Raw genomic sequence first — 24,847 nt, forward strand, 5'->3', positions numbered from 1 at the left:
AAAACCTGTTTTTGAATTTAAAATTGTTTTAATTTTTCGTAAATATTATAATTGATTTTTCTTGTGCTAGACTACTAAAATTCAGCACATTTATTTTTGACAAGTAATAATTTTTGAATATTTCTGTGTATAAAAAAAGCAATTTTAAAATTAAATTATTTTGCAAATTTTTATTTTTTTTTTTTAATTTTATGATTATTTCTTTTTCTGTTCGAGTAGCACAATTCAGCACGTAATTTGTTTTTGAAAATTAATAATTTTTTAATATTTCTGAGTTAAAAAATCGTTTTTTGAATTTTAATTCGAATTATTATTTTAATTTCAAAATAATTGTATTTTTTGAAACAAAAATATAACAATAACAAAACAAAATTATTAACAATATTTCTTTTAATAATTAAATAACAGTTTCTTTCATTTTTTTTTTTTTTTTTTTTTTTTTTTTTGATCTATTGCTATAAATTGTGTATGTATGTATATATACAGTAAACGCCATAACCACGGAAAAGGAAAAGAAAAACAGAACTTACTCGTAAATTCATCTTCGTCTTCCGCTTCCGCTTCAGCCGCCAATTCCTCTGGCGTCTTCTTCTTGCGCATTAGCGGGTTAGGTTCTTCCTGTTGAATTTCTTGGACCTCTTCTTTCTTTTTTATGTTATACTGTAACATAGTAAAATTAAAAATTCAGTTAAATATTAAATTCATTGCTTAAATTTAATTTCACATTATTAAATTTCAAAAATTACATATTTTTTAAAGATATGGTATTTGAAAAAATATTAATGAATAATAATAAATAAAATACGAAAGTGGCAATTTTTTATTAAAAAAAATTAATTCAAAAGTCAGTTTCAAATTTTATGTATAAATACATTAAAGGTCGATAAACATTTTTTAAAATGAAAGATATTGTTATAAATAATTTTTGACATTTTATATTTTATTGTTGCAGTTTTGTGAGTTTATTGCATATCAGTCATATATATATATATATATATATATTTTTTCGTTCGGAAATATTGTAAAAATAAAATAACTCCCAAATCGTGCAATTTTATTGTCCTCGCAATAAAATATTTGTTTCTCATTTGTTTTAAATATTTTATTTAAAAAAAAAAAATTTATTTATTTTTTTTATTAAATTTATTTAGTAAAGAAACAAAATTTATTAGTATATTAGTAAATTTATTAGTAGAAATTATTTTTAATTATTTATTTTTTTTTTTAATCAAAAACACCACGAATGACAGAGAAAACCGAATTTTTTTTTCACTTTTTCAAAAGATTATAATTGATATTAAGGTCATTTTGTCTGCATACAGTATATATAGACCATACTCAACGTGAATTAAATTGGATTTTACATTCTGCCCAGCTAGCACCAAACCAATACCCGTGACTAGTTTACCTAACAATGTTGTAATATTCAGAAGAATGCAAATGCGTTGGAACGTAAAAAAAATTACGGTGCAAAGCGTGAAAGAGACACATATTCTTTTTATGATCAGTCTAAAGACTTTAACGTTCTCAGAAGATTAAAAAAGACAAAAAAAAAAAAAAAAAGGAAAATTAATTCTTCATGAAGTACACATACACACACTCACAAAAGTTATAATTTTTTTATTATACTTTTTTACGTTTATAGTTTTTCATGAGAAATTGTTATTTTCTGAATTACTTTTCTTTTTCCAATTTTTTTTCTGTTTCTCATTTTTCGAATGAAAAAAGTTTTTTGTTTTAACGATAAAAATTAGTAAATGTGTAAAGTTTTTTTTTCAAATCTTGTTGTAATATTATTTTTTGTTTTATTAACAAATACATTTTGCTATATATTCGATAGAAATTTTTTTTTTTTTTAATATATAATAATTTATTAATTAATACGAAAGTTTTTTAAAAATCATTTTATCTATAAGAATTATCAAAAGAGAATATACGAATAAATTGCGAATTTTAATAAATATTTGGGAAAGAAAAAAAAAATTGAAAGAAAGAGAAAAGTGAATACGCAAGTGTAATCGACGGATAATCTGGCACTGAAAGCATTTTGTATGCACATCTGTGAACAGCAAGAGAAGCTTCTGCAACGTAACGAAAAGAGGGTAATCCGATATTTATGCAAACTCAGTCATGAATGTATTTTATTTCAAAGTTTTCTATATATATATAAGTGTATTTTGTAAGGTGTGTATATTATACATACTTTACAATTCCCAAAAATGCTTCGGTGCACTTGTAAGAAAATATTTGAAGCACATATTGGATTAATTTATTATTATTATTTTACATATTTATTATTATTATTATTATTATTTGATTGTAGTAAATAATTTTGAATAAAATTTATTATATATTTAAATTGCACACGGAAAAAATTAATCTTTAAATTAGATAAATTTTATTCTGATATTATGCATAAACTATTTCTGAAAATGATAACGTAAGATTTAAGCAGATTTTCAAAATTAAGATTTGAGATTATTTCTCATTAAAATATTAATAATATAAATACATGACGTTTTTATATTAAAAACTTTAAATTCCGTCATATGCTCTCTAAATTTGAATTAGTGTAGAAAACTACTAATTAACAGTCAAACCGTGAACGAATCAGCTCTATTTCAATTAGTAAAAAATAACTAATTTTTAGTAGAAAACAACTAATTGAATAGTCAAATTTATCTAATTATTTGTAAAAAAAAAATTACTAAAATATTTAGTCGATATAAATCTATTAATTTTTTAGTCATGTAACATAACCTAAAAATTAGATTAACTATAATGAATTAGTCATTTTTGACTAAAAATTAATCATTACTGTTACTAATTCTTTAATAAACGAATCGGTACTATTGAATTAGTCAAAAGTGACTAATTCAGATTTAGAGAGTGAAACATACAGATTTGAGCATAAATTTTTTATAGATTAGGTTCTCAAGTGACACTATATAGAAGAATGTTATTTTAAGTTTTATCTGTAAATCAAGGGATGAAATATATTTTATGTAACGAATTATTTTTTGAATTTAATATATATATAATAACTATGGTTTTTAAGGCCAGGTCCAAGTGAGGCAGCGCCATCTACATTGAAACTAAAATTTTGGAAAATTTTCAACAGACTATTCTTGAAAACAAGAAGGTAAAATGCTTTTTTCTTTATGGATAATTGATTATCAGCAAGAAATACACCAGCTAAAACTTTTTTTGGGTTAAAATGATGAAAAAAATTTCATGTCAATAAATTAAATATGAGCACTTTTTTCACAAAAACTGTAACAGTTCTTTCTCAGAAATTACAATCAAAAATGCAATTTCCATTTGGAAAATTAATAAACGCTAAAAAATACACGACCTAAGATTTACCAATCACGAAAATAACAAAAAAAAAATTTTATTAAATATTTAACATATTGATACTGCTTTACTGATTGTGACAGCCCTTTGGTAGATTATGTATTTCAGGTGGTTAGCAACAGCGCCAATCTCCTCCTTTCGGCTAAACTGCGAAACGTCTGGTGACATATATAACCTGCCAAACGGCTGTCATAATGAGTAAAATATGTTATGTTAAAATACTTTTTTTTGTTATTTTCGTGATTGTTAATCTTAGGTCGTGTATTTTTTAACGTTTATTAATTTTCCAAATGGAAATTGCATTTTTGATTGTAATTTCTGAGAAAGTACTGTTACAGTTTTTGTGAAAAAAGTGCTCATATTTAATTTATTGACATGAAATTTTTTTTATTATTTTAACTCAAAAAAAGTTTTAGCTGGTGTATATCTTGCCAATAATCAATATTATCCATAAAGGAAAAAGCATTTTACCATCTTGTTTTCAAGAAAAGGCTGTTGAAAATTTTCCAAAATTTTAGTATCAATGTAGATGGCGCTGCCTCACTTGGACTTGGCCTTAATATCACTAGCGCCTCCGACGGCCTTTGGCCGTCTCTGTTGCTTCTATTCTTTGTCCATTCAATTTAATTTTCGATTTATGTTTCATAATTTATTACAATTATTTTATTAAATATTTAATAATATTGTTAACAAAATGCAAAAAGGCATGTATAGAGAAAGTTTCAAAGAGAAAAATAATAATCTATTATATTTGTAAAATTTGTCTAAAAATAATAATAATTGTTGAATAATTTTTTTTAAAACTAAAATATTTACAACAAATAAATGCTTTGCAAGTGTATATTTATTGCAATTAAGTAAGTTATGCAAAATATATATGTGGAACAATAATACACGTTATATAACGGTTGGTTTCCATTGTCCCCACTCGCTAAAATTCCTACTCTCCATTTGTCATAATTCTCGTCAACTACCGCACCCTGCTCTAGTAAAAATTTAGTAACATTATTGTTAAAATTAAAAGTTACTACAAAGTTACTAAATTTTCACTAGAGCAGGGTGCGGTAGTTGACGAGAATTATGACAAATGGCGAGTGGGGACAATGAAAACCAACCTATATATATAGAGAGAGATTAGTGGCCAAAGCTGTCATGTTGTCAAACATCAGAAATTAAAAAACTTAAAATTCTTTAGGTATCAGGGTTACATACAGGGATGGGTATGTAGCAGACAGATAGTCACAAAACACAATAGTATTATTTGAGTCAATTAAGTGATATTTGTTTCAAATACAGAAATTATAGGCTGAAATACAATATATTTAATACAAATAAAAAATTATTTGGTATTATTTTAATAAATATTTACTTAAACCAAATAATTTTTATTTTAATTAAATATATATTGAAGAACCAATAATTTCTACATTTGAAACGAATACCATATTTATAATTGACTCAAATAATAATTATTTGATTCAAATAAATATTTATTTGATAATAAGTCAAGTAATCGATTATTTGAATGAAATAAATTTTTTTCAATGTGTAAAATAGTTATAACAGATTATTGATGGAAATTTGTTTCGATTGATGTGTGTTATGAATCAGTTTCGCACTGATCGATTTGGAAACGTGATTTATTAAATGGCATGGAATAATACGATTAGGATTTGTATTCACCGACTGAATATCAATTACATATTCGGTTATTTGATCAATATCCTGGAAAAGTTGTTTTGTTTGAACAAAACAAAAAAAAAGTCTCAATAACAAGATATCTTTCGAGTACATAATAAATTGAAAAATTGTTAAAATTTCAAACTGAAATGTTACGAGTATTTTTTTTTTTTTTAATTAAAAACTGTAACATTGTTGATGAATTATTTGTTAGATTCCAATAAACAAGGTTCGTGAAAGACACTAATATTAATAACTTTCATATATGAACTTAATAGCAGTGAAATTTGATTAACATTTTCAGTATAATTATGTTATATATCTTTTACAATTATATATTAATTACTCTATAAATATAGAACATTAAAATAACTAGATACATACACTGAGAGAAGTTAAACACAGATTTCGTACTAAACACACGTTCAGATAGTGTACCTAACCTTTCGAGCAACATCGGTTCTAAATTGTATCGCAGCTGCGCTTTTTGGTGGACAGATACTGTACTAAATCGTTTGTCCCACAAGTTAGGTCAGAATCAGTACTCAATTGGCGCTGCTGCTGTTCGATTTTAGTACTGCGTCTGCACATAATTGTGGTACAATATCTGTCCCTCAAAAAATGCAGATGTTGCGTTAAACTTCTCTCAGTGTAGGTTAAATGTAGATATCACTTATTTAATTTATATTTAATTGTCAAAAAAATTATTATTTACATTTTTTTCAATTTTAGAATTATTATTAATTATTTATTATTATTATTATTATTATTATTTATAAATTTTTGAATTTATCACTCGGTGAAGGTATAAAAAGAATTGAAAATTTTTTTATTATTATTAAATTATTCTTTTATTTTAAATGAATGAATTATTGTAAATATGTTATTGTAAAATTTTAATTATTAAATAAATTTTTTTCTGTTTTTAAAATTAATATATTAATGTATGAATTGAAAATTAGGTTTACGAGTGTTTCCATAGGGCATCAATATTGTAATGACCGATAGTTAAATTGTATACTGCAGCTGAGCATTTATTATATATAGTCCAATGTCCTTAAACCCTTCATGGCTCATGGACAAATTTAATGGTGACTTTAATAAACTTTGCCATTATCTTGTCAATTGTCTGGAAATCCTATCTTAGGGAGATTGTTACCTTCTCGTAACAACCATTAGTCAAAATAATCTCATATTGTTTGCTTTAATTTACTATATATTTACGCATCCACACTATATGTCTTTACTATATTATTAGATAATAATTAAATTCAATATTATTTTATTATCGACATTTTTTACTTGTTACCATTTATATTTTATTAGATTCTCATTTTATGTAAATTGAAATATTTATCATTTTTTTAATTTCATTATTACTTAATATATGGGTAATTCTATGTAAAGCGGACAATCTCGATCTTGTTTTGTTTTTCAATATCACTTTTAAATTTTACAAAATACTTCAAAGTATTATACAAAAACAAAAAAAAAAAAGAAAATAGATAATGGATTTTTAATAAAATAGTAATTAAAGTACCTAATATTGAAAAACAACCCCAGATCGAAGTTGTTCCCTTTATATAAAATATCCTATATACATTAGTATTTTTATTATTAAATAAATAAAAAATTGTGAAATACAAAAAATATTCGTTTTGTCGACATTAAAATTCAATTTAATACTATAAATAGCGATCTTAATTTCATAGCTAGCCTTTACCTTCACCTTTGTATTTTATCTGTTCCTATCACCCTTAAGTCTTTTCTCTTTTTAAAGAAACTACTTGACCTTAATGCACTTAAGGTTATTTTCGTATAGCTATACACATTTAGCCCTACCCACTTTATCACATTCTCTAAAAATATGGACACTTAAAACTGCGCTGAAATTTCGTCTATTATTTAGAGTATAATATTTGCATATATATATTATCCAACTATAAAATCATTTTCAATAGTAATGACAAGAAATTTTTTATGTATACATAAATAAATTTTCAGTAAATTATAATTTATTGTTTTGAGGAATATGTAATTTTTCAATTTCCTGATTTTTATATAAATATAAATGAGAATAAAGGAGAAATTAAATATTAAAAATTTTCGACTTGTAAAGATAATGTACAGTTACAGTTTCATTAAGGGTTATAGTTAAATGTACCTGAAAATGAGGTTATATATAGCTTATACGGTGTCAAATCAGATACTTGTTTGAACTGAGAATACCGTTAATTACTGTATATCAAATTACACTATAGTTAAATACGTGTATGCTAAAAGATAAATTTAATCCGTGTATATATAGTATCAAAAGGTTTAATTTTCAGTACAATATATGAAATAGTAAAGTGACATATATATTTTAAATAAAATTTTTTTAGTGATTGTAAAAAGATACAATCAAAAACTCTCGTCAATAATACATTTTAGATATATATCAATTAAACATAAATTTTGTTTGATTCAAAGTTAGTATATTTTTTATATGCACTTAAATATAATTGATCTAGTTAAGGCCAGGTCCAAGTGAGGCAGCGCCATCTACATTGAAACTAAAATTTTGGAAAATTTTCAACAGCCTTTTCTTGAAAACAAGAAGGTAAAATGCTTTTTTCTTTATGGATAATTGATTATCAGCAAGAAATACACCAGCTAAAACTTTTTTTGGGTTAAAATGATGAAAAAAATTTCATGTCAATAAATTAAATATGAGCACTTTTTTCACAAAAACTGTAACAATACTTTCTCAGAAATTACAATCAAAAATGCAATTTCCATTTGGAAAATTAATAAACGCTAAAAAATACACGACCTAAGATTTACCAATCACGAAAATAACAAAAAAAAGTATTTTAACATAACATATTTTACTCATTATAACAGCCGTTTGGCAGGTTATATATGTCACCAGACGTTTCGCAGTTTTGCCGAAAGGAGGAGATTGGCGCTGTTGCTAACCACCTGAAATACATAATCTACCAAAGGGCTGTCACAATCAGTAAAGCAGTATCAATATGTTAAATATTTAATAAAATTTTTTTTTGTTATTTTCGTGATTGGTAAATCTTAGGTCGTATATTTTTTAGCGTTTATTAATTTTCCAAATGGAAATTGCATTTTTGATTGTAATTTCTGAGAAAGTACTGTTACAGTTTTTGTGAAAAAAGTGCTCATATTTAATTTATTGACATGAAATTTTTTTTATTATTTTAACTCAAAAAAAGTTTTAGCTGTTGTATAACTTGCCAATAATCAATTATCCATAAAGGAAAAAGCATTTTACCTTCTTGTTATCAAGAAAAGGCTGTTGAAAATTTTCCAAAATTTTAGTATCAATGTAGATGGCGCTGCCTCACTTGGACCTGGCCTTAAGAATCATGTCAAAATCTTTGTTGACAATAAATATAAAATAATCAGTGGAACATCTTAATTGTGACACTTTGCAGGGAATGGTAGCTTTTTTAGATACACGGTTGGGGAACTAGAATAGAAAAAAGCAGTGTGAGGCAGGTGTCAAAAATATAAAAATATGACATATTTCGGACATTCTACTGGATTTTCAGTGGAAATTTACATGCGCCCATTCTAAACTAACCTTTAAGTTTAATCAAACATATAATTTTCAACAAATAATATTTTTAAACGAAAGTAATGGATATTTTCCATATATATATATTAAAATAAAACACGTTGCTGAAGTACGCAACGTTTATGATAAACGATTTTTAAAAAGAAATGGTTTTTTTAAAATGAAAAATTCGATAATTTTTTGCCTAAAAAATATTTCTTGTAGTTTTCATTAATCAACAAATAATAAAATAATATTTTTTAGGCAAAAAATTATCAAATTTTTCATTTTAAAAAATTATTTCTTTAAAAATCGTTTATCATAAACGTTGCGTACTTCAGCTTCGTAATAAAACTTACAAACTGTAAATTAAACAAAATCGTTCAAAACAAATCCCTCTATATTTAAATTAAGAATTCCTTTTTTTTAAGTGCAATTTTGAAATTTGAGATTATTGAACCTCTTTAAAAAGAAATTCAACAAAAAACTCTCGTAAAAATATAATAGCAAAATAAAACTTTGAGTTCTTTTAAAAAAAAAAAAGTTTCAAATCTGATAATCCTCTTTTTGAAAGTGCTCTTAGTAATTTTAAATTTCTTTTGCAATTATCTACATGGCATTGATATAGCTATAGCGACGTTTCAATAAAGAATATATATATATATATATATATATATATATATATATATGTAGTACTATAAGGATAATTACATTTGTGCTCGAGAAGTTCGCATTTCATACGCATTAAGCTTTTTGGCCGGAAACACTTTTTAATGAGAATATATATGTTTTCTGGTGTAGACAGAATTTAATCAGTATATGTATTTTCTTAGCCTACTTGCAGTTATATATTTATATACACTGAACTCATATATTTTACTAATATGTCACAGATGTAATTAAAATTTTTGGTCTGTTTAACATCAATGTAATTTATTTAATGAGTTTAATGTGATTCATTAAATTTAGTGAACTACCTGCATTTGAATGCAATAAGCGACTTTGCGCGTGGATCTTTACTTATGCTGACCCAACTGCTTTTCACTGCATTGCGGATTCGGAGGAGCATTATATATATATATATATATCTATATATATGATGTGAAGTCGCAGCTTAGTTAGATTTGGTGACATATCGAAAGTTTCATACGTTGAATTTAAAAGAGTTTTCAAATAAGAAATATAGGAAAATCGTTCGTAAAACTTTTGTCTCAAATATGCAACTTTCGATATATATATATAAGTTTTATGTGTACTAAAAGAGTTCATTTTGTGAATTTCTTCATGCACCGCAAATCTTTGTGCTTTCAAAAAGGAGTAAAAGATCATTTCATAATAATGCAAATTCTTTAAAATTTATTTTTCTCCTATTTCCAATGAAATCGCATAATTTTTAAAGTTTATTGAAAGAAAATATATAAGAAATTTTGATAATACTCTTTAAATTTGAATTGGTGAAAAATTCATTCACCAATTCAAATTAGTAGAAATTTTCACTAATTTTTAGTTAAATATTACTATTTGATTTAGTAATAATTTTTTTCCTAATGTTTTAGTGAAAAATGACTATAGAATTTATCACTAATTTTTAGTAAAAGATTACTATTTGATTTGGTAATTATTTTTTCCCTAAGGTTTTAGTATTTAGTATACATAAACTTATATTGCGAGAAACTTTTGTTAACATTAGAACCGATCTTCTAATTTTAAGATACAAATATACATAGATAATTAAGATTAAGATAATTTTAAAAAATCTGAAACTCTTTTTCTAAATTATTTTAAATGTAAAACTAAAAATAGATTATAATTCCAAATTACTCTCTAAATCTGAATTAGTAAAGAAGTTTACTAATTTAAATTAGTGACTCATCACTTTTTGCTTCTCAATTAGTAAAATTTTACTAATTATTAGTAACTTTAACTAACAATTAGTAAAATTTAACTAATTCTAAAGCAAAAAGTGAGTCACTAATTTAAATTAGTAAACATTTTTAATAATTGATATTTAGAGAGTAAGAAAATCTTCTGCTGAAATTCAAAAAATTTAGCTTACGCAGTAAAAAGAATGTTTTATTTTAAGACAGAGAGAAAATCTTACTTTGTACATTAAGTAACATTTTTAAGACAGTCTGTACTGAAGGTATCTGAGAAGCAAATAATTATATGTTATGTTTTGTTTAAATCCAAAATATTCAATTAAAATTTATTTCGATTTCATAAATAATTAAAAAGGAACTTTTAATCAAGGTAAAATTGTCGTAAACATAACCTACAATTCGTTTGCTTCTTAGCTGTACCTTTCTTCGGAGTGCGCCACAAATTATAATACCTAATTATTATAAATGTTATAAATATTAACATAAATTTGAATACTGCAATGAAAACAATGCTTTGACATTAAAATATGTTTATAACAAAAAAGGACAATTTAACAGAATTAATTAGACATTTCATTGATAAAAGACGCAAAACTTTGACGAGTATAATAAATAAACAAAGTGGAAATAAATGAAATTTTTTTTTTTTTAATTTTCTAAAGATAGAAAGCGAAATGATTAATTAAGTCTGTGTACATATAGGATATTTTATTATTGAATTTCAGTGCCCTTTGTAGCTTAAGAAATATTATTAAATTTATATTCTATAGATATAAACTCTTGATTGTATTCACGCGATGCTCGGTGAGCGTCTTAAAAGGAGTCAGCCTGACTCTATTAGGAAGTCGCCATATTGAATGCAGGGACTCCCTACTAGAGTCAATTTGACCCCAGTTAAGTTCAATCTTCCCTCTTCTTTCTTCTTTTTTTTTCTTCATTTATTTCTTTTCTTTAATTCCTCTGTCACTGACGCTCTTTTCTTGAATGTACACATTTTACTCACCTTTGCTGCATTAATTATTATTATAATTAGAAAAAAAAAATCAAAAGCGATCTACTGTTTTACAATTCTAAATAAAGTTATTAATTAGCAATAGTAATGATAATAATAATAATAATAATAATAATAAAAATAGTAAAAAATTAATAATCAATAATATATTATAAATATTATGTAATAATAAAAATTATAGCTCTTATACTAATTGTAATTGTTTCAACGACGAATTTCTTTTCTTTTTTCTATAGTTGTTATATATCGAAACGTTAATAAATATATTATTTATAACTTTAAACTTTTTTTTGATACTTTTCAACATCATAAATATATTGAAATTATACTAATGATTTTCTTTAATTTATCACAGTTTGTAAGTTTTATTTTAATATATGGAAAATATCTACAATTTCTATTCAAAAATATTATTTCTTTAAATGGAAATTATAATTAAAATTATAGAATTAGAATGGACGTATGTAAATTTCCACTGGAAATACAGTAGAAAGTCCGAAATATGACATATCTTTATATTTTTGACACCTGCCTCACCCTGCTTTTCTCTTTATTTTAGTTTTCCCCACCGTGTAACTAAAAAAGATACCATTCCCTGCATAGTGTCACAATTCGGATGTTTTACTGATTATTTCATATTTCTTGTTAAACAAAGATTTTGACCACGAAGTATTTTGAGATGATTCTTAACCTAAAAAATTATTTTTCGTTTATTCTGTGTGTATTAAATTTACTGTATTTTTATCCAAAGTTTGGAATATAAAATAAAACAATGTACTAGATCAATTATTTTTCATTTAAATTCAATATATTTAACTCCATATCAACAATATACTAACTTTGAATCAAACAAAAAGTTGAAAAAAAAGTTTTAGTTGAACTAAAAATGGATATTGCTTTTGAATATCCAAAGGGTTACATGACAGTACACGTGACACTACGTCACTTTTTTTTATATTCTTTTCGATACCTTTTCAAACTTTTCCGACACCTGACAATATTTATTTTTGTTTCACCAAATTCAAATTTCAAACAAAGAATATAAAAATAATCTAATTTACATATATATATATATATATACAGAAATGTAGAAAAATTGTATTTTTTCAAATTTCTTCTTCCTCAATTCGAAATTTAATGAATAAAATACAATAAAACATTTATACAATATATTTTCGCCTTTTTCATTATTGGAGAATTTTTTAAAACTTTTTTAGAATAAGTTTTACTCCTTTTTAAAAATTTTTATTATTTAATTAATTTATTATTATTATTACTATTTATTTATTTATACAATATAAATGAGCTAACAAAAAAGGAGAAAGTAAAAAGAATAATAATGATAATAATAATTATTATTATATTATTTTTACATACAGGATTTGAAGGTTTCTTGCAAAATATTTTAAACATTGATTAAAGACTATATATCCTTTTTAAAAAATTGTTCATTTCACATCATGAAATTTCAGCTTTTAGTAAATCGAAAATTCAAAGCTTTTGTGCTCATTAACAATGCTCTTAGTATATTTTAACAATACGAAACTCATTATCCCATTTTACAAAAGTATTAAATTGAAATTTCCTACTCTCGAGCACACATTTAATGTTCGCTCAACTGATATTAAAAGACACTTTGTTTTATTTATTAAAAAGAATTATTAATTTAACAAAAAATTTATAGTGTTTTTGAATATTTAAACATATTATGACAATATTCAACTTTTTTTTTCACACACGAAAAAATCAATGATTTTCAGAAATTAGGACCAAAAAAAAGATACCCGTGTCTGGCCGTTTTGCTAGATCAGATCATTTTTTTCTTTTAGGGGTAAAAACAACCCTTAATTGATTACGAATCTAATGTCAGATTTTCAAAATTCAAAATGGCGGATCCAATAGGGCGGTCGAAATTTACAAAAATTCACCAATTCATTTGAAAGTTGTTACTTAGGGGTTTTTGGGGTCGCTGATTACGAATATGATGTCAGATTTTCAAAATTCAAAATGGCGTATTCAATATGGCGGTCGAAATTTATAAAAGTTCGTCGAATTCACTTGAAACTTGTTACTTGAAGGTTTTTGGGTCGCTGATAACGAATATGATGTCAGATTTTGATAATTCAAAATGGCGGATCCAATATGGCGGTCGAAATTTATAAATATTAATTATTTTTTATAAAACTTGGTGTCTAGGGGTTTTTGGGGTTGCTGATTACGAATATGATGTCAGATTTTCAAAATTCAAAATGGCTCAAATTCACTTGAAACTTGTTACTTAAAGGTTTTTGGGGTTGCTGATTACGAATTTGATGTCGGGTTTTCAAAATTCAAAATGGCGGATCCAATATGGTGGTCGAAATTTATAAATGTTATTATATTATTATTATTATTATTATTATTATTATGTTATTATCAGCGACATCAAAAACCCCTAGACACCAAGTTTTATAAAAAATAATTAATATTTATAAATTTCGACCGCCATATTGGATCCGCCATTTTGAATTATCAAAATCTGACATCAGATTCGTAATCAGCGACCCGGAAAATCCCGATATACCAGGTTTCATAAAAAATTATTTATTTGTACAAGATTTCCTATAACCTTTCAATTAAGGGTTGTTTTTACCCCTAAAAGCGAAAAATGACCTAATCTAGCAAAACGGCCAGACACGGGTATCTTTTTTTTGGTCCTAGTTTCTGAAAATCATTGATTTTTTCATGTGTGAAAAATCGTGTTTGACGGTGTTATAATATAATTTAAATGTATTTAATTGTAAATTATATATTTAAGGACCTTTATCATCAGAAATGTATACCTCCAGAAAAAAATATTATTATTATTATTATTATTATTATTATATTATTCTTATATATAGTTTATTATTAATTGAGGTGAATAGTAATGAATATGAGGTGAAAGATTTTCGTTTATTTTTATCGAGGGAAGAAAAATGTCAAGTTCTTTCAGGAAGTGCGAGGGAAAAAAAAAAGATTCGATAATGGATATAGTAAAACATGGACCCATTCAGTATTATGATGTCTGTAAGAAAACGATAATGTTGTTTTCTTCACGTTTATATCTCAAGACCATCATCAAAAAATAAATAATATCGATATAACAGTATTTATATAACTTTTTTTTTTTGAAAATATATTATAAAAATTAAAAATTTTAAATTATACACTAAAAAAAAATTTATTTTATTCAAATAATTGGTTAGTATCTGCTTGAACAAAATAATTTTTATCTAATTTATAATAAATAGTATTTGCACCAATATTTTCTGTATTTGAAACAAATTATAATAATTATTCAAATAATAATTATTTAATAGAATTAAATTTTTATTTGATAAAATTGTCAAGTAACCGATTATTTGAATCAAATAAATTTTTTTTCAGTATATATTAATTATAAGTAGGATATAATTTAAACTTCAACGTATTTTAATCATTTTTATTTATAGTCATAGCCTCATTAGTTTTTTTAGTTTAATAAAATGTAAATAAACTAATTTTTAAAAATTATTTTTTGTAAAAAAGAAGTTATTTGACAATTATTATTAACTTATTTGTAATTATTTAATTAATTTATTAACAATTTGAAAAAATTTATTTTATAATTTTTTAAATAAATTATTTAAAGGGATTATATATTATTATTATTATTATTATTAGATGTAAAAATGTAAAGATAATGTAGTTATTTTGTTATCGCTAACAAAATGTATTTCAGTTGTAATGTTTAAAAAGAAGTGTTAGGTAAAAGATCTGTGGCTGTGTGGTGAGAGAACACGGCTAGCGTCCCAAGCTTCGTGGGTTCGATTCCCCATGCGTGTGAGATTTTTCAAAATTATTCTCAAGTGTTTTATATACTGCACATGTAATAATAATAATAATAACAACAATAATAGTAATAATAATCTTAAATAAAAAATACTTAAAAATAAAAAATTATAAAAATAATCTCACAAAATAGGGCAATTTATAAGGGAAAATTAACAAGGCTCTGATAAGTTTTTCCCTAAGTTGGGTTTTGGTCGGGAAACATCATAATAACCGTGTAGGGCGCTAGTCATTTTTTCTGAAAAGGGACATATTTCAGTTTCTATACAGGGGGGGGGGATGATAATAATTTGGAAAAAATTATTTTCCTCTACCACTTGTCTATTGACAAATTATGAGAAAATTATTTGAAGATTTTAATAAGTTTTATTGATTTTTGTAGATTGCCTAGGTTTAAAAAGTATAATTTTAGACTCTTCTTAATTTACAAACTATATCTATATATGTATACTGCGAAAGTTTCCATCTGTTTAACAATGACAGTCATGAAGCGTGAATTTTCCAAATGGCTTCCTTTGCCTTTGAGACTATATATTTTTATATATGCGACGAAAGCTCAAAGGGAAATTCGTTAAATTTGGAAATTTTTAATATCAGCAGGTGTGTATTTCATTCGTGATAAACGATTTTTTTTTCTATATACATGAAAAAAAGAGTATAATATTTATATATATGAAAGGAATTTCAAGTCAAATGAAAAATGTTTGTAAACCAAGTAAGATGAGAATAAAATTGCAATTTTAAAATCTTGAAAACATCCTAATATTAAAAATATATCTCGTGAATTTGTATATATATATATGAAAAATAGGTTTTAAAAAAAAAAAATTTAATAATTGAAAATCCTATAAAAATTAATTATTACCAATTTATTTAATTAAATTGTTAAAGTTTTCAATTAAAATCTTTTGCGATGCAATTTTTTCTTTTCTTCAAAATAGGAGAAAGTTTTTCGATGCTCTATGTAAAAAAAAGAAAATACGAAACTATGATTCGAGACAGTTTTCTATATTGAGGCGCTAAATAGTTCAATTGCAAGTTTATTCATTAAAGTTGCATCACAATTCATTTATATACTTTTCATTACCCATTTCTTTGTCTTTAATTTTCTTTCTGGACCCTTTACTTGTTAAATCGTGACAATTTTAATTAGGAACTTCGAGGACTCAAAGTTTAGATTAAAGCTCGGGAGAGTATTGAATTCTAGATTCCAAGACGTTTCGATGGAGTTAATCAGAAAATTCCCAAGTTTCTTCAGAAATACGTGTTGTTTGTAGAAAGTATAAAAAACAAAAACAATTTTCATTTTATTTACAAATATGTAAATTTAATGTTTCTCTCAAATTTTGTCATTTTATTCGATAAAAATTCTGACTAAAGTCAAAAAACATTTTATTAACAAGCCAAAAGCTGAAAAAAAGTTTTAAATTTCATAATAGAATAATAATTAACAGAGTATTTTACTATTTTTCATTTATTTTTTTAATAATGATAATATTTTTTCATTTAGAAATTCACTTTATGAAAAATGGGAAAATATTTATTGGAAAATTTGTTTCAGCGTGTATATGTAGTTACAAAAAAAGATGTAATTTGATTAACTCGAGCGTCATTTATAATTGACGATACGTATAGCATATGAAAATTGTTTAAAAAAAAAAAAATTCTAATGGAGTTGAGGATTCTGTAATATAGTTTACAGAAAGCATGTCGGCTAAATACGATCATTCAATTTTCAAGTTTATAACAAACTTTGCGGTTATGTTACGGTAACACGAAAGCTTACGATAACATAGTCCTCCAGTCTCATTTCAACTGAAAATGTGATCTGACTATATGACTGTCGTAACTACTTGTTTTTCATATGCTCGTTAATTCAAATTACAAATATTATAACGTATATAATTATATATAACTTTTACGATTCCCTTTCTTCGATTTTATTCAAAATTAATTCACCCAACAAATTTAAACGCGTTTTCCCATTGTATATATATATATATACTAGGGGGGCTCCGCCTCCCTGCGCGCTTCGCTCGCCAACCCCCCTAATAGTATTTTCCTTCAAGTTAACAATATTTTGGATGTAAAGCCTTTGAATACAGAAGACTATATTCCATTGGATAAATTATTATTAGGTGGATAATTAATTTATCGAAATCCAAAATTATAAAGTAAATTTTCTATTTATCATAAATAAATAATAAATATCATTAAAAATTTTTTTTGGTTCACTTGGGAAGGTCAAAATCATTGACCTAAGAATATTATTTTACTCCCTGTTATGTTCGCCTCTGGACTTTATTTTTTGTGTTATGTTCGTATAATGAATTATGATATTTGACTTAATTTATGTTATGTTGTTTAATTTATTAAATGACTTCATTTAGGTTGACTTAATTTAGGTTATGTTCGCCTTTTAACCTGACATATTTGACCTCATTTTCACCTCATTTTGAGGTTATGTTTGCCTCTTGACCTGTGACCTAATTTTTGAAGTTATATTCGCCTCTTCACCTGTGATAATTAGCCTGATTTTGAGGTTATGTTCGACTCTCGACCTCCCGAACATCATATTTTGAGGTTATGTTTGCCTCTTGACCTATGGCTACTAACTTGCGGGAGAGGGGGGTGGTGGAGCATCATAATTTGAGGTTATGTTTGCCTCTTGACCTGCCATATTTGACCTAATTTTAAGGTTATGTTCACCTTTTGACCCGCGATATTTGACCTAATTTTGAGGGTATAATCTGACCTGATCTAACCTAACCTAACCTAACCTAACCTAACCTGAAGGTCAAGAATTCTTGAAACAGCGGCGGCGGCGATATCTTTTTGTAATATAGGAAGATATATAAAGTGCAAATAAAAACAAAAAAAATAAAATGCAAACCACAAAAATAAAAATATGAAGGAAAATTCCACGTCAACACCGACCGAGCCCTAAATCAGATGAATTTTAAGAAATTTTGTCCGCCATATTGGATCCGCCATTTTGAATTTTTGAAAAAAACTTTAGATTCAAAATCAGCGAAAAGTATTTTTAAATTTTTTGACTTTTTGACTTTTGTCATCTCTATTAGCATGAAAAATAAATTTTTTTTGAAAAACGCTCAACGACATTTTAAAATACACGAATGTAGAAATCTATTATATAAGCGCTAGAACGTTTAAATCCATCAAAGCAATTTTTTTTAGGGCTCTGTCCGTGTTGACGTAGAATGTCCCATAAGGGTGATTCTCCAGAAACAGGTCACTTTTGATTCTTTGATTAATTAGTTAATAAATATTATCTAGAATTGGTTTATTTTTTTTTTAATTTCTTCATTTTAATGATCTTTAATAAACTCATTATCAATATAATGATATTTTACTTCCCAAAATTTATTTTGTCATCTGAAATATGCTAAAAATATACTTTTGCTCGTTCCACACATGGATTTTGCTATTTTTGAATAAGATTTTTGACATTAAAATTAAAAAAATAAAATTTGTCATTATAGTCATTTTAAAGTATGGCTGAAAAACTGTTATTCCCTAAAAGGGTTTTTAATTTTTCGTCCATTTAAATAAAAAAATGTTTATTTATAATGTTTCTTCGTACATTTTTTTCTGGATCCGGAGTTGAGAATTTGACTAGTTTTTCGAGGTTTTGCTTGTTATTTTCATTGTAACTAAAGCAATTTTTTGATAAATATGTGTAAAAATCCCAATTGAATAAAAATCAACGGTACTAATTAACTAATTAACTTTTAAATTTATATTATTAAACAATACAATTTGCGTATTTTTATTATGTCTCAACTCCGAACCTGTTTAAAACAATCGTTTTTCAAAATAATTTTGAATTTCAACCTATAGTATCGATAAAAGTAATAAAATTGTATAAAATCCCTAAAGGATTTTTTATTTAGTCCTTAATTAACAAAGTAATTAATGTTTTTCATTTGTTTCTCAACTCCAGCTCTCTCAACTCCGGCCCCCGAAATTTTATTGAGCATGCGCAAGTTTCGCGCGAGCAGAAACGACACTCAACTACAGGGCCGTCATTCAGCTTTTCAGTTCCCTTGCGTTTAAGAAACTTAATTTTTTTTCTCTATTTTTATAAAAAAAAGCCGAGATAAATTTCTACAAAACAATTAATTTTTGCAAAGAAATCATTGTTTTGTTCTCGAAAAATTAAATATTAAAAATTTAATTACATGTGTGCGCAAAAACAATGGTGCCTGGGGCCCCGGCCGCCCTTGCTACGCTATTGCGCTGAAAGTACTACAATACATATTTATCGTTAAAATTACATTAAAAACGGTTTTTAAGCTCAAATATTTATTAGAATCACTTGTTCCAATCATAATTAATAAAAAGGATGCAATAAACATGTATTTTTAAATAATTTTGAAAAAAAAATTCCTTATTCAAAAGTGACCCGTTTCTGGAGAATCACCCATAAAAAGACATAAAATACAAAAATTATAATGAGATACATAAATAAAATAATTCTTAGTTAGTAAAAAGAATAAAATAATATTTTTATATTACAAATAAAAGGCTACTTTATGTACCTACATAAGTAAATAAATATTAAATAAATAAATAAATAAAAATAAAATATCAATAAAGACATTTTTCTTATTTTTACATAAAGATTAAATTCTTTCATCGTTCTTGAGAGATAATTTTTTTCATAAAATTAAAATCATTCACTTTTTTTTTATGGAAAAATGTCTTTTAGTCGAAGTTTAAAGGAAAAGTAGCTGAACTTAAATTGACAGGCTTTTGTTCCTTGTAGAATTACGACTTTTTATCCTAGAGAACTTCATTGAATACTATACTTAAGTAAAAGAAAAGGAAAATTTACCCAGGGGAGACACTTCTTTTGTTCAATATCCGTTAAGAGAAAAAAAAAATTTTTTTTTCTTTTTATAATTTAGTATTTGAAAAAGTAATGTGAGATCTTTTATATACCGCTTTGACTGCAATATTTCTCAAGAGAAATACGGTGTATCGATTCTTTTGAAACGTAACCCTAGTAGAAATTTGTCGTGGATGCACTAGATTGACTCAAGTTACTTGACAGTTTTTCTCGCGGACGCTGATTCTAGCTGAACTGATAAATAACTGTGAAGTTACTGATCAGTGCTTTTTGAAAGAAATTCAAGTTGAACTTGATAATTCCACGACTCAAAGCTATCCAGTTTTTTTAATGGCACTGTCCAGTGCTGCTCGAAATTAAATTCATATCCTTGTCATGGCGGTGGCGCTTCAATAAGTCTAGTAACTGGACAGCTATGCTAGGATTTTGTGTATTGACATTTCGCTTGCTTGATTTAAAAAAATTACAACTTGTTTATAAAAATTAATAATAATAATATTAATATTCCTTTCTCAAAAAAAGACAGTGCATACAAAACACATGAAAATGTATCGAAATATCTCGGTGGTCGAAAAAATTGAATTTAAGAAAAAATGAACTTTGCTTTCCAGAGCATCTAAATCAATATTCATTTTATGAAAATCACTGTAAATTATTGTTCCACATATATATTTTTTGCATAACTTATCTTATTGCAATAAATATACACTTGCAAAATATTATTTGTTGTAAATGTTTGCCAGCTGTCATGAATCAGAAACGAACATAACCTATATTTAGTTGAAATCACTTGATTGGCCCAAGACAAAATAGCGCGCGCTTTTTTAAAATAATAAAATTTATTAAATTATAATAAAATAATTGCAATAAATTAAATTATTATGAAAATAATATTACCTTGAATAAAAAGTGTTTTTAGTTTTTAAAAAAAAATGATTAAACAATTATTATTATTTTCAGACAAATTTTACAAATATAGTAGAATATTATTTTTCTGTTTGAGTATATTATAATAATATAATAATAATAATAATAATAATAATAATAATAATAATAATAATAATAATAATAATAATAATAATAATATTATATTATATCAATAATTATTAATTTATTAAAATAATTTTATTTATAAAATTTTACATATAATTTTTGAGGATAATAAATAAAAAAAATTAGTAATTAGTTTTTTATAATTGTCTAATGTTTAAATTAAATTATAAGTAAATCATTTAAAATCAAATAAACATCTAAAATGTTTATTTGCCTAGAAAATAATAAAAATAATATGCACAAATTCATAATATTATTAGGTACAGTGAAATACGTCAAGCATTTATTCTAATATCACTGATCAGAACGGCCGAGTTGCGTAAAGCGTGCGTTTCTTTCGTTCCCGCCCAGCGGACCCGTGTTCGCTCCCCGGTAGCCCCAAGATTTTTTCGTTGAAACTGCGAGAAGTGTTTTAAGGTTTATGTTATGACATTCATATTAATATAAAAATTATAATTGTTTCAGTGTTGTTAACAGTTCAGGTCAAGATGTTGCTTCAATCGTTTTACTTATGTAAATTTTTTTTTTAAATCCAGTTTAATTGTGAATGAAAAATTACATTTTTATAACGAATTACTATATTTAGTGCAATATATTTTCTTATAATAATTTTTGTTGATAATTGGAATATTTTTTTTAATTACATAAAATAAACGTGTTTACTACATTAAATCTTATTATTAAATGAATTTCGAAATATTTAAAAGAATTAATTTGACTAGTTTTTCAAAAGTCCTATTGATAAATAATTATCAAGTTGGGCTGGATAATAACTTGATGAAAAAAGCGTGACATGACATTCGAGTTTTTAGCTAGCTGGTCAGTCAAGTAACTAGACAGACTCCAGCGCGACTAGGCAGTTCCTTTAAAATAGCTAGGACAAATTTCTACTAGGGAAATAGATATTAATTATTTTTTTTTTTTAATATTTCCTTTGAAATTGTTGAAAAATATTTTTCATTTTTTCAATCAGAAAAAAAAAATATATATATATAACTTTCATTGATAATTTTAAATTATTATAAAATGTAGTAAAATATGATAATTTAAATTTTATTTAAAAACTAATTTGAATTTACAAATTATTTTAAAACAAAAACAAATTATTTGGTTCTATTAATTATAATTAGTATCTTTAAACAAAATAATAAGTTTTTTTTTCAAATAATTTATTTATTTATTTTACTGAAATATTTAGATTATTTGATGTAATTGAAAAATTATTTAAACACTTTTATTTTATTGATTCAAATAAATTAATCTATTTAAGGCAAGTAAGCAACTTTTTCAATGCTAATATCTATATTATTTTATGAATACAAGTAAAAAAAAATATTTGGTTCAAATAAATTTAACGTAAATAATGAGTTATTTCAAATAATTAACTATAACTTTATTTCACTTAAATATTTGGTTATTTGATATAATTAAAAATTATTTAACCCAACAATATTATTTTTTATTGAAATACCTTGGACTTGATTTTGAGGTTATGTTTGCCTCTTGAGCTACAACCTCTGACATAATTTTAAGGTTATGTTCGCATGTTGATTTGTGACATGAATATTCTAATTTGGAGGTTATGTTTTTCTCTTGATCTATGACTTTTTACCTAAATTTGGAGGTTATGTTTTCCTCTTGACCTATGACTTTTTACCTAAATTTGGAGGTTATGTTACCCTAAAGGGAGCTCATAAATAAATGTTATTTGTTTCAAATATAAAAATTATTTATTGGTTTCAAAACAGTTTATTTGATTCAAATAAAAAAAAAAACCTATATTGTTGAATTAAATAATTTTCATAATATTGATTTGAAGTATTATTTATTTGCTTCACTTTACTAAATTTATTTGTTTTAAATAATTTAAATTTGATTCAAATTACCATTTATTAGAATACGACAAAATAAATCATATATTTACTCTCTATATTTAATTAGTAGAAAACTACTAATTCAATAGCGAGAATTGAGCAACTAATTGAAAATAGTTAAATTCTACTAAAATATCAGTTAAAATAACTAATTGACAGTTAAATAATTTAAGGTTATGTTTGAAAATAACAGAAATATTAATAGATTTCGTTTCATTATTGTTTCAGTAACGCTTTCTACTGATAATTAATGGAATTTAAAATAATGTTTCAGTTATTTCTTACTGTCAATTAGTTAATTTTTACTAATTAATGTAGCGAGAATTAAGCCAGGTTTTGACTGATAATCAATAGTTTTCTACTAATTCAGATTTAGAGAGTAGGTCTAGTAAATATTTATTTGGTTCAAATACATATTTAATAGATTCAAATAAATCATTATTTATTTGTATCAAATAATTTTTTTCCAATGTATACTATAAATAAATTAAAATGTATAAATAAAATTTGAGGTTATGTCTCGGCTAAATGTGAAATCTACATTACCGACAATTAATAAAAGCAAATTTCATTTTAAGATTTTGTTTGTGCGCAACTTTGGTATAGTTAAATATACCATTCAAAGAGAGTTCTTTTTACTAACGAAAAAAATAATCAAAGTTAAACAGCTTTATTTTCACCTTCTACTTTTGTTCGTGTGTGTTTTAATTATTTTCAAGCAAAGAAATTACTTTTTTTTGCATATCAAAAAATAACAAAGAAAATAAAATGATTCGCAAATTTATTAAAAACATGTTAAATAATGATAAAAAATTTATTATTATTATTATTATTATTAAATTATTAAATTATTATTATTAAAATTTATAGAATTCTTTATTATTAAATGAAAAATATGATTTAAGAAATAAAAATAAATTATTTTCCCGATGATGATAATAATAATAATGTTTCGCGAAAATAAAAAATGAGTATAACAGTATTCTCTCAGGGGAAGCAATACGTTGAAATCGGAATTGAATCCGGTTACGAGACTCAAATTCCACGTTGGGTGTTGGTATAACGAGGAGGTAATATTTCATGGATGAAGTAACCAAGCCACGATGCATCCACGAAATGAGATTGGAGTTGATGCAAATGGTCTACGATTTTGCCGCGCGCGCGAAATGAAAATCCAGGCTTTTCGGGTAACATGGCAGCGCACACATTCGCCGAGCTAATCTACTTGAGAAACGGGCATTGTGCTGAAAATGGTGCCATTATTTTCATTTGGACGTATATATATATACAACACTTGAATAATCGACTCGAACAATATATATATATATATATTTATCACGAGACATAAATCAATCCATGAAAAATAATTAGCAATGTATCGTTGTCAATAGTTGACGTAGCACATTTCATTTTTGCACTGTGAGTTGAATTATATATATATATATAAAAAAAAGTAACCATTTCTGAGTGACGTTTTCATTTTCGGCCAAAGAGAAATTGATTGTCCGGTTGAATTTACAACAAAAGCTTCAATACGCTTTCAACTACAATTTGTCTCTTTTATTTTATCAACCGTTTTAACTATATATATATTTCTATTTGGGTGTAAAAAAAATTTAATCTATAAAAGATAGAAAATTATTTTTCGAGTGAAATTTTTTGTTATTAATAAAAAAAATGTTATTTTATTTAATT

General features: G+C 24.8%; 1 protein-coding gene across 5 annotated transcripts in view; it reads right to left on the reverse strand.

Moving 5' to 3' along the window:
- Positions 1-24,847, reverse strand: part of LOC127283685 (complexin) — a 583,758-nt gene that overhangs the window by 7,033 nt on the left and 551,878 nt on the right. For all 5 annotated transcript variants that reach the window (XM_051308705.1, XM_051308704.1, XM_051308708.1 and 2 more), the window contains one exon: positions 531-660. In XM_051308705.1, coding sequence (XP_051164662.1) covers positions 531-660 — 130 coding nt within the window. The remainder of the gene's footprint in view (positions 1-530; positions 661-24,847) is intronic.

This window comes from Leptopilina boulardi, unplaced genomic scaffold (genome assembly GCF_019393585.1).
Source record: "Leptopilina boulardi isolate dan_hultmark-lab unplaced genomic scaffold, ZJU_Lbou_2.1 LbouV2_310, whole genome shotgun sequence".
NCBI lineage: Eukaryota > Metazoa > Arthropoda > Insecta > Hymenoptera > Figitidae > Leptopilina > Leptopilina boulardi.